Source organism: Pelobates fuscus, chromosome 1, assembly GCF_036172605.1.
Source record: "Pelobates fuscus isolate aPelFus1 chromosome 1, aPelFus1.pri, whole genome shotgun sequence".
In the NCBI taxonomy this organism is placed as follows: Eukaryota; Metazoa; Chordata; class Amphibia; order Anura; family Pelobatidae; genus Pelobates; species Pelobates fuscus.
The window spans coordinates 384,027,339-384,042,255 of record NC_086317.1 but is presented as its reverse complement, the minus strand read 5'-3'; the positions used below and the strand labels follow the sequence as shown (position 1 = coordinate 384,042,255).

The window sequence follows — 14,917 nt, the reverse complement described above, 5'->3', positions numbered from 1 at the left end:
GTCACCAATAGGTAATTTACCTTTGTTGCATGGCATTCCTTAATGTCATCAAGACTCAATTGGCATTGGCAATAGTTGACTTTAATAATAAGCCTGATTAACCCCTTAAGGGCCAAACTTCTGGAATAAAAGGGAATCATGACATTAAGGGGTTAATGGGCTAATTTTTCAAATGAAGAATTATGTCATGTAAGTGACATGGGGCCCTGTTATGCAGTAGGTACATACTCTATCTATGTCTAGTGACTAGCAGCTGCTTATATTTTAACTTATGTCCATGGTTGAATGACAAAATATACCTGTTACTAAGCTGTTTTTTATGATCATATGTGTGTATATTGATTCAACATATATTTTGGAGAAAACTAAAATAATCTTAAAAGGGGGGGGGGGGGTTCATCAGACTGTAGGCAAATGGTAGCATATTAAATCAGACTGTAGGCAAATGGCCATTTTTACTTCTAGAAGTGGTGATGGTGGCATGAAATTGTAGGTGCAGCTTTCTGCTTGAAACACTGCACTTTTGTGCTAGGGGCTAGTTTCACCGCAAGCACACGTGAAATGATGCACAGGGTCAACAGATATGAGTTTCTCCCTTGCAGGCAGCGCTGGGAGCACATATGCAAGGAGATGCACATGCATTTGTAGGACTCACCAGATCTAGAGCCAATCAGACTGTTTCAAGTTTTGTTGCAAATAGCAGTTTTTCCCATCCTGAGATTACCACTTACTTCTGAAAATTATTGGATCTGGAAATGTGGATAACTATGTGTCAAAAGTAGATGTAATATGTTTTACATTATATTATTATGGGTCCAGCAGCCAGAATAATGGATCTGGCAGATATTTCACTATAGTATTTTAGTCAGTCCATGGCGTAGATTACACAATTAGGAATCTGGCTTACAATTAAAAGTATCTTAGTTGTGTGGTGGTACCTGCCATAATATCCTTTCACACAATATGTAAAGTGTGTATATAGGTTGCTTAATGTTTAACATTTGCACAGCTGTGTTGCTGCTGTTGATAAAAAACAAACAAAAAAACAAAAAACTGAAGAAGTAATTTCAATCTTTCTCCAAAGTGACAATGATTCCTCATTAAATCAGGAAGAAATGGATTATATTTACGGTACTGTAGCCAAGTATTGAATGCTTTGGGAAAATGTACAAAGACATATGTTGGATTTGCTAAAACAAGTAAAAGAATTACATATCTTTATTGTTCTCAGAATAAAAAACGTGTTTGCTGTGTTAGGTGACAAATTTTTTTCTCGATTAATGTTGCTCTTCTCTTTTGTACAGTCCTGTTAATTAAAAGATCACCAAAATAGCCCTGTAGATATCAGTATATATGCACTGTATATATTTCAAAATATTATCTCTGCCCTAAAACTTATTTTTTGTAATATCAATAAATGCAATGTTTCTAGTCTATCTTTGTACCTAAATGTTTTACAGCCTACCCATTTCAGATTTCAATGGACCAATATTTTCTATCTTTCATTTCTTGACATCAATGTAAAAGTAATAATATACATATATTTGAAAGTTATCTTGGTCTCTAGTTTTTTTTTTCTTTCTAGTCTAGCCAATCTAATTGCCCTTTTTCAAGATTTGTTAGCCTTTTTGTTTTTCATATCTATGGAGACCAAGACTTAAGCATACTAATACACAGCTTTCCTTCAAGCTGTTTGCCTTCTTAAAGTAACACTCAAAGCACCATTATCCCTACAGCATGCTGACAACTTCCCATTGTAAGCATTGTAAGTACTACAGTGTGCTTTAGTGGTTATGGGGCTTGTAGTTTACCTTTACAACTTCACTAGTCTCCACTGGTAGTCAGAAAGCAACACATCACTCAACTTCAATGCAAATGTGGTTTATTCCACTTGTACCAACAAAAGGACTTGGCTACAATTACACTACATATCTGTCAATCCTAGACCGTTCTCTCTTATCAGCTCATCAAAAGTAATTGAGTTTTAAATTCATGGAAAAATAGCCAAACTGGAAACATTCTCTAAGTCAGCTATGCTTTCAGTTCAGCAACTTTGGCCTTAAATATCAAATTTACTTTGAATTCACATTGAATTCTCATTTTTGTAAACAACCCTGTCAGTGTGCGTGTAGAGGAGACTGAGCTTGACTGAATTCTGTGTGTAGTGTCTTGAGTGTGTGTGAGTAATTTTTACATTTGCCCCTACTCTGTCTGAGCCTAATTGGTAAGTCACGTGCTTGAGTGCATCTTTTATCTGTGTATTAGTTTCTGTCAGTGTGTATCCATGTGTGTGTGTGTGTGTTTGAGTACATGTAAGTGTGTGTTCGGTTGTATCCATCTTTGTGGGAGAGTTTGTGTGACTGGGAGAATGTGTCTAGGGGGTTTCAGTCGGTGGTACTGTAAAGACGCCTATGAGTTCTAATGGCAGCACTTTTTTTATTTTTTCATATTTCACTAAACAGAAACCACATTTTATGAAGCATCCTTTGAACCATCCCCACAGCAATATATATACACTTGAATCTAAGAATTATTAATAAATAAGGTTGAAGACAATAAAACATTGAAAGAGAAACAAACAAGTTATTTCAGTTTAATTTAATAGAAATACGCAAACTCCAATAAATAAAACCCCTATTCACATCCTCGCGGACCTCCTTTGATAAAACTGTCTGATCAGGAGGTGTCAGAATTAGGAGGTCTTGGAGTCAGGCAAAGCTCAAACACTATGCCTTCTACTGCCACAGTTCTCTGCACATAGTGCGTAAATACATTTATACATTTAGAATGTTACCTATCTAGGTTTAAAAGCAGGCCCATATAAAATTTTAACATCTTATTTGTGACCCAGACAGTTTTTGTTTCTATTTGACATCATTTATTTGGCTCCCTCTTGCAAAATCCTCCAGCCCTCATTCCATTCTTCCCTTTCCGAAGGAAATGTCAATGCAATGACAGGAAATATGCTCATTATACGAATATATATCCTAGTTCCATCAGACCATAGGATGTTTGTGTGACGCATCCAAAATTTTAAATTTAAATTAATGGTTTACAGCCACTGTCTCAATATGCAAACTGAGATACACAGATCCATATGTTCCTTGCCGGCTCTTTGTGTTTTTGTAGAGCTGTGGAATGTATAAATTTTGTAACTTTGGCCGGTGGACTGAAATGTTCTAGTTGGGGCAGACAAAAGTATTCAAGGGCGAAAGATGTTGGAATCCAGAGCAAGTTGCTAATGACCCTGTCATCTTTTGTCCTGGAGCCACAGGGCAGCAGATGTGGGACGCCAAAGTATTTAGTCAGTGACTTACTGTGCATGTTAAGTTCCACGTACAGAGAAGCGTACATTGTCAGTGCTATGAAAGAATAAATTAATTGCTTTCAGCCCAGAAAAGAGCTTTCCATTGATTTCAGATCACTTACAGACATTGACCCACTGTGTCACCCGACACTCCTCACACATAACATAGCAGCACCAGTGGAACCGGCAGTTGCAGCGTTCCTGGCGTGTCTGCATGAGAATGTTATGCCCTCGCCCACAGCATAGGCTGGCACAGCTGTCCATCTGATGGCTTGTTTTGTTGCACACTCGTCCATGAGTGCCTGGAGAGTCTACTCTGGGGTCCCTCTCACAAAAATCAGGAGACTTCTCAAAGTAGACAAGCTCACTAACCACACGCTTCTTGTTAAGTCGTGGATGGAAGGCCCCACTGTTCTTGTTACGGGAGTTGACAAACACAGCCCGTTGTAGCTTATCCTTTAGTATGGTGCTAACAGAACGGAACTCCGGAGTCACATGCCAACATGTCTTGAACTGGCAGCTCCCTGATGTGCCATGGCATTTACATCTCCGCTTCATATTCTCTGTCACAGACTGCAACAAAAGCAGTGTTAGAAGATAGAAGTAAAAAACAATATGCAATAACACTTTTAACGTCTGAGAACAATGACTTATACAGTATAAATACTGTGGAATTTATTCACTAAACTGGAATGAAATAGCACAATTGGAAAAAATAAGTTATACAATTTTCCAGATCTGTTATTTTGAGCCCCAACAAATTCCAGTTCTCCATAATTCCTACTTCAGTGAATACATTCCAGTGTATGAAAAGGCCAGTACTCTTTCCAAACTTTTCACAGGTGCTAGTGGACTTTGAACATTCTTTTCCAAACCTGACCATCCAAATTAAATAATGGCATATTCTAGAATATTTGTAATTGATAGTAACATGTACGCCACCAGGTATCCACAGCCAGTGACATTTTAGTACCTCAGGTTTGTGTATTTATAAAAATGCTTTATCAAGGTCCCCTTAACACAACGCTGTTCGATACTTGTACAACATGCTGGTAGAAAGATGTAATATGTTACAATACATGTAACACAAACAATATGTTCTGCTAACCCATTCTCCACATCTAATATTTCACTAATTTCCACAGGGGACACAAGATAATTCTTCCTTGGGAGATAAAATACCCTAGTGGTCTTTGAAGGCCCTGAGATGACTGATCCTCCCTCAAAAATACTGAGAGTCCTCTTCCTCAAAAATACTGAGTAACAGGTAAGACTCTCAGCAGAGGTTTTTTCTATTCTCTTTCTGAATATTATGAAAGGATGAGTTGTTAAATAACCAGAAAGAAGTAGCACGTGGTCTCCAGGCTTTGGCCACCATTGACTGTGCCATGAGTTAAGAGAATATTATATTACAGTAGGGTGTTCAAGTTCTTTGACTGATGTTCTGTGCTGATACTTTGGGAAAATAATGGAGGAGATTTATCTAGTTTGTCTTTTCTTTGTCAATTTACTTCTTTGGATGTTCCACAATGATGTCCCACTATATGAGAACATATTATGTAAGTATTCTACTTTGCTTTCTGCACTAAACTAAAAGTGCTTTTAGAGAATAGCAAGAAACAGAATATTTTTTTAATGCAAAAACAAAAAGATAAAATTCTTAATAAATGGAATGCACTGCACAAACAGTTATACAAAAGAAAATAATTAGGGAAAATATGTAAATGTCATAAATAGTGGAAATGACGATCAGAACTGATAATTTAAGCTAGAAAAAAAAAATCTAGAAAAGTAGCAGAATCTAAATACCTATGTCCATCAATGGGTTGTTGTGGAAGGTATTAAAAAAAGATTGAGACATTTAAGGGAAGGTTCTCAAAACATATTTCTCCATCTTTCAGCTTGGGGATGTTTGAGACATAGAAGATAGAAACTCTGGGTTATTGAGACATTAAGTAGATGTGGGTGGAGAGGGTTTTGAATTAGATGCAGGTTGAGTGTATGAAACGTTTGGGAGGCTCACACCTGGAGAAACTATGGTTTAATGTTTGGTGGTTAATGGGTGAATAAACAAGTAACCTGATTCTGAGATGGCCCTGTGACGTGCTAATCTTGTACTTGCGTACGCAGGGACAGAAGTATGCTTTTTGTGCTGTTATTCTGCTGCAAAAACTACTCTTTGTAAGCAGTGCTCACCAAATCATTTTTAAACCTATTACATTTTCTAGAAATATATTTTACTCATTCCCAATACCAATCCTTGACATTTAATAATTTCTCTTGAAGAGACTACCACCAATAAAATAAATAAAAATAAATGGAAATATAAGCCACTGAAAGTCAATAATCACAATATGGCTATGATTACTTTCAATGTGCAATAAATATGTCTGATCTCTCATGTATCTTCCATTTTTGAAAGTGATTGATATGTTGGATAAAAAAAACCCAATAAAATTACTAATAATATAATATGACATTAAATTAAAGATATATCATACACAAAAAGCCAGCATTGTATATACTATGTTTAATGTGGACATCCCAGCTCACTATAAATCCAAAGGTGCATCCACATTAATAATATAAATTGTGATGGTGCAGTTACCTGCCTCCCGACACGATTATTATGTATCCTCATTCTTGCTTGAATATCTCTTGGTGACTCCCTTGAGTCTAGGAAATCTCTGGAGAATTTTTCTCCAAATTCCAGTTCATGCTTGCAGCCTCCCCATTCCCATGTATCTTGGGGACTGGGCTCAGGAGTTTCTCGGAGAAGGGGTGTCAGGTCCCGAGACAGACCCTTCACCTTGGACAAAGCTTGTAGTTGTAGTTGGTTTAGCTTCAATCGTATGGACTCTTCTGTGCCTCGACGCTTCCATTCACAACCACAGCCCTGCAGCTTCCCCAGGCTACAAGCTGTGGCCACTGAATGCATGACTCCAGCAGCCAAGAGCGAGAAGGCAAAGGCACTCTCCCGAAAGCCTAATGGACAGAAAGACAAAATCTATTAACAACACTGTTTTTTGAATATGAATGTTTTTCAAACAGTCTTGTTACTTGATATTATATAGGCTGCATAACAAATTATTTAATATATATGGATGAAAGAAAAAAGTGTTTCTTTCAAATAATGAATATCTGGAATGAAAATGCACCAGACACCCATAACGTTTAATCTGCAGTATGTATTGTTATGTTCTGTTAACATTCTTGGCAATATGGAGAACCATATCTTTATGATTTATTAAGGGCAGATTGCTTGTTTTTGGAAAGAGAGGCTAGTAATATTGAAGGCCCAATTATGTCTGTGTTGTTGAGTCATAAAGATCAGGAATATGTGAAAATATATTATAAACTCTATACTTTATATACTCTCTTGTCCCATTAAGCCAACATAAGGAAGATATCTGTACATCCTCATTCATACATTGGCATATCACTGATACTTTATGGTGTTGTATTGCTAGATAGTTAGAAAGGACCTTGTAAACTCACATTGCGTGTTTGTGGCTGTGTAAATGTGTATATAGAATGTTAATATGGAGTTTGTTTGTAGAACACAGAGTTGCATAAGGCTTACTAAGGGCTTGCTTTCCACATCTTGCATAGTATTAAAAGAGCCCTGCCCTAAGGAGCATTTGGATACTCCTCTATGGCCAGCAAGAACTGATATCACCACACATCATGATGGAATGCTGCAAAATGTAGTATTGTGATTGCGTCCTCAGCTACTTGTTTGTATGTGCCCATAGGAAGGTTTAATGTGTTGCATAAAACTTCCACAGTAAAATAAACTCAATTCTGGTCATGAGTTTGGGGTTAAAAAACTCTGCACTAAACTTTGAAAGACTGAAATGTATAAAAAATGTAAAAGTTCAATAAAAACAGGTATTTTGGTGACCAATAAAGCAGGTATCTTGGTGATCTATAAAGCAGGTATTTTGCTGATCAATAAAGCAGGTATTTTTGTGATCAATAAAGCAGGTATTCTGGTGACCAATAAAGTAGGTATCTTGGTGATCAATAAAGCAAGTATCTTGGTGATCAATACAGCAGGTATCTTGGTGATCAATAAAGCAAGTATCTGGGTGATCAATACAGCAGGTATCTTGGTGATCAATAAAGCAAGTATCTGGGTGATCAATACAGCAGGTATCTTGGTGATCAATAAAGCAAGTATCTGGGTGATCAATACAGCCGGTATCTTGGTGATCAATACAGCAGGTCTCTTGGTGATCAATAAAGCAGGTATTTTGGTGATCAATAAAGCAAGTATCTGGGTGATCAATACAGTAGGTATCTTGGTGATCAATAAAGCAGGTATTTTGGTGACCAATAAAGCAGGTATCTTGGTGATCTATTAAGCAGGTATTTTGCTGATCAATAAAGCAGGTATCTGTGTGATCAATAAAGCAGGTATTTTGGTGACCAATAAAGCAGATATCTTGGTGATCAATAAAGCAAGTATATTGGTGATCAATACAGCAGGTATCTTGGTGATCAATACAGCAGGTATCTTGGTGATCAATAAAGCAGGTATCTGGGTGATCAATAAAGCAGGTATTTTGGTGACCAATAAAGCAGGCATTTTGGTGACCAATAAAGCCGGTATCTTGGTGAGCAATAAAGCAGGCATTTTGGTGACCAATAAAGCCGGTATCTTGGTGATCAATAAAGCAGGCATTTTGGTGACCAATAAAGCCGGTATCTTGGTGATCAATAAAGCAGGCATTTTGGTGACCAATAAAGCAGGTATCTTGGTGATCAATAAAGCAGGTAACGTGTAAGGGGTTTACATGAGTGCTGCTTGATACAAGCCCTCCATCCATGTAGCCAGAACCATAAACTTTGTGAAGTTGCTACTTGTATTTGGGAATTTCCCACTGAGAGCAGCTGCGATGAATCCTTTCCTAGCGCTATGTCACCTTAAGCTTCTGTTTTATTTTATAGGCTTCTCGTTCCTATCCATTTGCTCATTGGCCTTCATTCAAGATGCCGTAAGGCTGATTTCTAAAGCCGAAACAAGTATTTGGCTCTATTTCAAAGGATAGGTCTCAAATCACTTTTAGTTTAGGGATATTTCTACACAGTATCTTGAAGAAAAAAAAAGGTTCCAAACTCACTAATGATTATTAATTTTCCCAGCATTAATTCCGTCCATAGATCTGCCATCATATTGCTATTTTCTGTTATGGATTACACTCATGATACATGTGTCTTAAACCAAATGTCTCTACAGCTGGAGTAAAGCCAGTTGTTTGTTTCTCAGGTTCTCAGTAAGCGAGTTTATCATGTTAGAACCATGGATGTAGAAGGTCAGATTCCTACGTATGGACACATGCTTGGGATGCCACAGAGGTAGGGGGTAGCTGACTTCCATCAGCCATCTGAACAAAATAAAAAATACTTTAGTTGTTCACATTTTAGAAATTATACAGAGATACAACTAACAACTTCCAAGAGATATCAGGGAGATAGTATAGTGTATCCCACACTATACTATCTCCCATGGGGGTGTTTGTGTAACTGTTGGCGTATGTACATAATTTGTGTTGATTTCTGACTGGTAAACTAGAGTAGACATTTGGTTGGTTAATGTCCGTACAGAATGAAGGATACAAAAGCTCTTCAGTGAAGACCATTTTACAAACTAAAAATATGTTTCAGCACAATATTCTCAACTTTCCCCAATCTCTAGTGGTTTTTGGTTTGGAAGGTTAATGACTTCCAAAAAGAAGAGGTAACAAAACAAAACTGTCATGTGTTATATGGTTCATAAAAGTTCATAAAAGTATGATGTTGCTTAAACTTGTACGTGACCTTCACACATGCATTCGACATAACCAAACTACCATTACACAGTGGTTATTGTCGAGCTTTATGTTCTTTTGCTGAGTTTGACATGAATATCAAGCTGGAACAAGAATGTTTCCAATTCTGTGAAATGTATACAGTAACTTTAATAGAACCTTAACAATCTTAACCGTCTTAAGGACTTTCTTTCTCTCACATTGATCATTTTTTCTGCACCATTATAATTTATATATTTTTGTCAAAGTTAATGAAATTTCCTTTTTAAGATGATGAACGTTAAGTACACTAGATATTGCTATAAAACCTAAATTTTAAATAGCATTCCCATAAATAGAATTGTTACACAGGTGATAATAAATCCTCTAACATTATATGTAAACTCAAACACATGTATTAACAGGAGGAGAATGCTAGCACTTGCGTAACATTTAGAACACAAGAAAGGTTATTTTTTTCATCGAGTGATGATTACTAAGAGTGGGTACACGGGTCTAACTAGTGATTACAGGCAAAAAAATATATATTAATGCAGCAGGCAAGAGTTTCTGCCAGTCTTATTATATTCTGATTATGCTATACATACATGCCTGGCAGCCTCATTAGTCATAACTTTAGGAATATACTGAAACTTCACAGCACTGTAAAAACAGACTGCATAGACATTAACACACTATAGTGACATATTTATTTTTTGCAAATAGGTGGTAAATCTCAACATTGCAAACACTTGTCTTACACAGAGTAGGTTGGTTTGGGTTGTGTTGGCAGGAGGGCAGTATTTCCTGATACTGATCTGAGTTCAATAATTAGGGCCACCAGCCTGAATATTTTGCAAACTCCGTTCCAGTTACAGGCTGGGAAGGGTGCCGAGAATGCTATGCAGTCAGGTGTTTTGGAAGTATTGTACTATGTATTTTTGTAATTCTATTGTAGGTAGCCCCTGATGCTCCGTTTGACTACTAGACTTCATTAAACTTTGCAGCATGGGTATTTTTTTTTCATTCAAATAACACATAGCAGTTTTTTCCTGCAAATTAAAAGTTATCAATTCTCTCCAGGATGTACACGTCCATAAATTTTTCTATACCCGTACCTCTCTTCAAAATAGCGCTGTCGTGGGGTACTTTGCCACCAGTTTCCAATGTTGAGCAATTCCAGCGTTGCCCTTTTAGCTGATGCTGACATTCATGAATAGCAATCTGTATTCCCTGCAAAGCTGAGGCTGTGACATCAGGGCTGCGCACACAAAGGCCCATTTGGCGCTTGCTCAGGCCAGGTAAAGTCAGGCAGACGGTGTTGGGAGTCAGTATAGGGTCATTGGGTAATTTCAAACCCAGGATATCATTGCAGAGAACTCTAGTGAGGAAACAAAGAGAGACATGTTTAAAGACCCAAGGGATGACTTTGCAGATAAGATCACATGAAGTAAAAAAAGCATTTCCTGGTCCATAATGTTTGTTCAAAGGCAACTTTATGTCTGTTCTGCATATATTTGTCAATGGGAGTAGATGTGACTGCACTTGTCTCACACAGTCTGAGTGATATATGTTTAAAGAAAATTAGGAAAAGGCGGCTGGACTCTTGGCTTAGGAATTAGGTAAAATAGCTCTAGATAAACCCCTTGATAGTGACATTTATACATAATATACGGTTAACTGTGTATTTTATATAGTTTTTATAGGTATCTCTATAATTAACACAATAATAAAAACACAATAATAATAATTACACTCAAGCCATACACAATACCACATGCAGCCCGCACTACACACAAACAATTACAAGCATTGCAACCTACATACATGCACTTATATATGCACAAAAACCCAGGAAGTCTACATGCATACAAAACACAACAAACAGCACACACACACACACACACAGTACCTCAAACAGCCCACATACATATGCAAGCAAACTACAAGCAACTCACACAATTATCACTGACAGCACACAAACACATGTCACCCATGCATAATACCACAGACAATCATACTCAGACAAATATCACAAACAGGGCACAAAAAACACATAAAACAGCATGCTGCCAACGCATATACAATACCACAAACAACCCACCCACACAAACAGCCAGCATACTAGAGATATTTCACACACATAACACGCAATATATAAAGCCCATTTACATTTAACCTCACAAAGTATCTGCCACACCCATACATAACACAAACAGAATTCCTCAACATTAATTAATATTTCCTTAAAAAATAGGGCCAGCACCCTAAAGGTTTTACTTGTGCTACCAAACGTTTGCCTACCACCAGATTAGGGACGTTAGCCCATGATGACAATAATTATACCTCCAATTGCTCTGAGTACATGCCTTGCAAAGACTTCTCATTGAGCTGCATTGGGAAGTCTGTGATTGGACAGTCACAGAAAGTTTGGGCGGAGATAGAAGGATAGAGCTTGCAAATGCAGCAGAGAAGAGGTCTGCAAGTTTTGCAAAATGTTTTTAGATATGTCCCCAATGAAAAGATGCATAATTAAATGCATGCAAGTTTACATTTGGGGTATATCTACTAAATAGTGATTTTCATTTAGTTTGTATTTGGGCAATGGAGTGTTAAAGTGGAGCAGTCACTTCCCAGGATGTTTTTCCCTATATTAAACTTATAAATCTTATAAATCTTCATCCTGAAACGGAGAACCTCTATTTTTCCTCTCTGTCAAGCATGGTTATACAGTTACACTGTCCTTTGGATTGTCAGGCAGTACGGAGAAAGATTCCCACTGGAATAATAAGGAAGGGGGAACATGACTGCTGCCCAAGATTGTGGGATGGATCAGAGAAGATACAATGTTGCTAAGATTGGGGGGTTCTTAAAGAAAGGGAGAGGGAGGGGACTTACCAGTCGGCAGGATCAGTTGAGGGCTCCTGACTGTTTTCCCACCCACCCCCCCTCCCTGTTTCTGGTGTTGTGGCTTGTGTCTCGTGCTTTTGTTTTATGTTGTCACAGCTTAGCGGTTTCTCTGGACAGCGCAGAGGAAGAAAGGACATTGGGGAGACGACAGCCGGCACGGAGCTGATGGCGAGGAGCTGGCTGGCGAGGCTCATGGTACCGAATGTGTGTGAGAACTGCCTGTTGGGCAAACACCCAACAGCTGGCAGATTTTGACTGAGCAAAATTGTTAAGTTAAATAAACCTGTGGCCGTTGCCCTTATCCACAAGAATGAGGTGTCACGTGTATTATTGGGGGGCAACGGGTTGATGGTTGGGACTGGTTGGGTCAGCAGTCAAGCATACAGAAAAGAGTAGCAATTAAACAAGTTTTCTTTTTCTCTAACTCATTTCCAATGTTTGCCCTTGTCTTGCCTCGTCTGAACTGCATTGTGATGTCTCTTGCTACATCTTTCTTTACTCTAACTTTTAAAGAAAGAGAGGTTAACGAGACGTATATGTCATTTCAAATGTTTAGCTCAATTGTGTAAATTCCAGAGAAGTGACAGTTCATGTAGTAAAATAAATAATGTGCTTAAAATACAGCACTGTAAGCAAGACAGATCCCCATCTTCCTCCGCTACACAGAGTCTATGGGAAGGACTCTAGGCTAGAGGTCACAAGTTCTCTGCCCTGGTTATTCCATATCTTTCATTATCCACCCTGATTTACTGCCACGAACCTCACACTGTACGTGGACATATACTTTTTAACACATCCTTTCAGCACTAACATATCACATTTTGGCACACGATCGCATGCCGTTTCTGCTGGGATCAGAATACTAATTTGGATCCGAGTTTTAACAGATGTACGTGCAACATTAAAATACAGGATAGGACCTGTAAAGCACACAGGCAATAAATAAAAATAAAACTTCAAGCCTCCAGAAAATTGCATTCCTTTGAATATTATATTCCATCACTTTAGGCACTTGTTAAGTATTTCCAATGGCCGCAACCACCAGAGTTTGTGCAACTTAAAAGAAATTTTAAGAGAATGGCACTATCTGTGAGGCTTTTTTTAACGCTGTCACTGCCATCTGAGACGTACCATAGATTAACTTCACCATACGGGTTTGGACAGATCGATGACAAGAGAATCGAAAATGTTTAAAACTATTTTATTCTAGAGTGATACTTTTTATACAAATAATATGGCAAACCCCACAACACCTGAGGCTACAAAAGCAGGAAGGACAGCCAGAAAAGAGGTGGCCTGCGGCACAATATGTGTCATCACCAATATTTGGCAGGAAACAAGATCAGAAAAGGGACGTCAGACCCAAATACATGCATGCTGAGTTGGCAAGCAACTTTGTCGTTCAGTCAACCAGAACTGCACACATGCAGAGAGTGACAAAGAGCTTGCACTTTCTAGAGACTTTCTCTGGTGTTCCCAGAAAGAGGTTTTTATAACAATGTCAGCTTCAGAGAAGTATTAGCTTGTGCAATATACTAGGTCAGCGATCAGCAAGTTATTGCACCTGTGCCATGCATGGAACTCAAAGTGTCTTTGCACAACACTCAGGGTTGTGAGAGACAAACAGACTTTGGCCTATCAGGAGTCCCAGTGGGACTTCAGATATTTGCTAGTGCAAACTGGGTGGTGATTGCAGGTGGTTACAGACAATCCTTGATTTACGCATTGCAACACTTAGAGGAAGTGATCTCAGATCACTTCATCCACACTCTTGTGAACAGGAATCCACACTGAAGTAGAACAGCCCACAGCAGCTATCGCAGCTCCTGCCCTTGGCCTGTACCTGACCAGCCCAGGCAAACCACCCACACTGCTAGATATATACAGAGCTTCAGAAGAAGCCTCCCGGGGGCGGGGCCGGGCCGCCGGGCCGACTGGACGCCATCTAGATGGGCTCCAGCGGCAAATCGCCTGAAAAAGCATTAAACATGGCCCAAAACCGCTCAAAAAAAGCGAAATATGCTGCATTTGAGGGGGGAAAGCTCTGACACCCGCCTGGTATTTGCAAGAAGCCGATCGAGTGGCAAATGGGCGGAGAAGACTGGATCTGGCCTACACGCGGCCTTGGAGCATCGGCCGCCATTACAAGCAGCATGGAGCCGTGAAATAGCGTAACACAGAACCAACCCGCCGCAACATAAACATTCCTGGCATGGAGAGACCCTTGGCCCGGGGCACGGCCCCGTTTCCCCCCCCCGGGCGGCGGGGGTAATCCCGGCCACGCGGGGACCGCAGACGCCGAGGAGGGAGACCCTGACCGGTGCCTGCGATGCAGCCCAGCAATGGCAGAGGCTAATTATGTGGGACCCGCCAGCAGTCTGACGTGAGAAACGGCTAACCCATGCGTGGGGGGGACACCCTCCGCCCACCCTTTGACCCGCGGAGATCGGTGCTGCGGGCGGTCTGTCCGGATGGCCTGGGAGCTAACACCAGGGCCGCTTGACCTCCGGATGAGGTGGGCACCCGGAGGAACTTGTCCCCACCGCTGTGAGCCCGACGGGGCTGGGAGGAACGCGCCCCCGGTGGACCGGTGGCCGCGGGGCCGTGCAGCTCTGGCCCAGTAGCAGCGGCCGGCGATGGGAGAGACACACAGAGCGGACCTGGAACCTGCCGGGGTACTGGAGGTACGGGGGAGGTGCAGGGGACACTGGGCATGTGGACTCTTTGGGTGGAGGGGCCGCAAACGTTCAGGATGCCCCCGAGTGCCCACCGGGCCGCGGTGCGTACGGGGGGAGGCCTGGGTTAATCTGGGGGGCCGTCTGGGGCCGAGCACCCGGAGAGATGGAGGGGCGCTGGCTACGTCCTGACCGGTGTGGGGGACCCGGACACGCCACATGACTAGGCACTG

The 14,917-nt window shown here is 40.1% G+C and overlaps 1 protein-coding gene across 3 annotated transcripts in view; it reads right to left on the bottom strand.

Moving 5' to 3' along the window:
* Positions 1-2,599: 2,599 nt before the first annotated feature.
* WNT10B (Wnt family member 10B) overlaps positions 2,600-14,917 on the bottom strand; it is a 35,462-nt gene continuing 23,144 nt past the window's right edge. For all 3 annotated transcript variants that reach the window (XM_063444727.1, XM_063444726.1, XM_063444728.1), the window contains 3 exons: positions 10,218-10,480; positions 5,916-6,292; positions 2,600-3,880 (listed from right to left, as the gene is read on the bottom strand). In XM_063444727.1, coding sequence (XP_063300797.1) covers positions 3,422-3,880; positions 5,916-6,292; positions 10,218-10,480 — 1,099 coding nt within the window. In that variant the 3' untranslated portion in view covers positions 2,600-3,421. The remainder of the gene's footprint in view (positions 3,881-5,915; positions 6,293-10,217; positions 10,481-14,917) is intronic.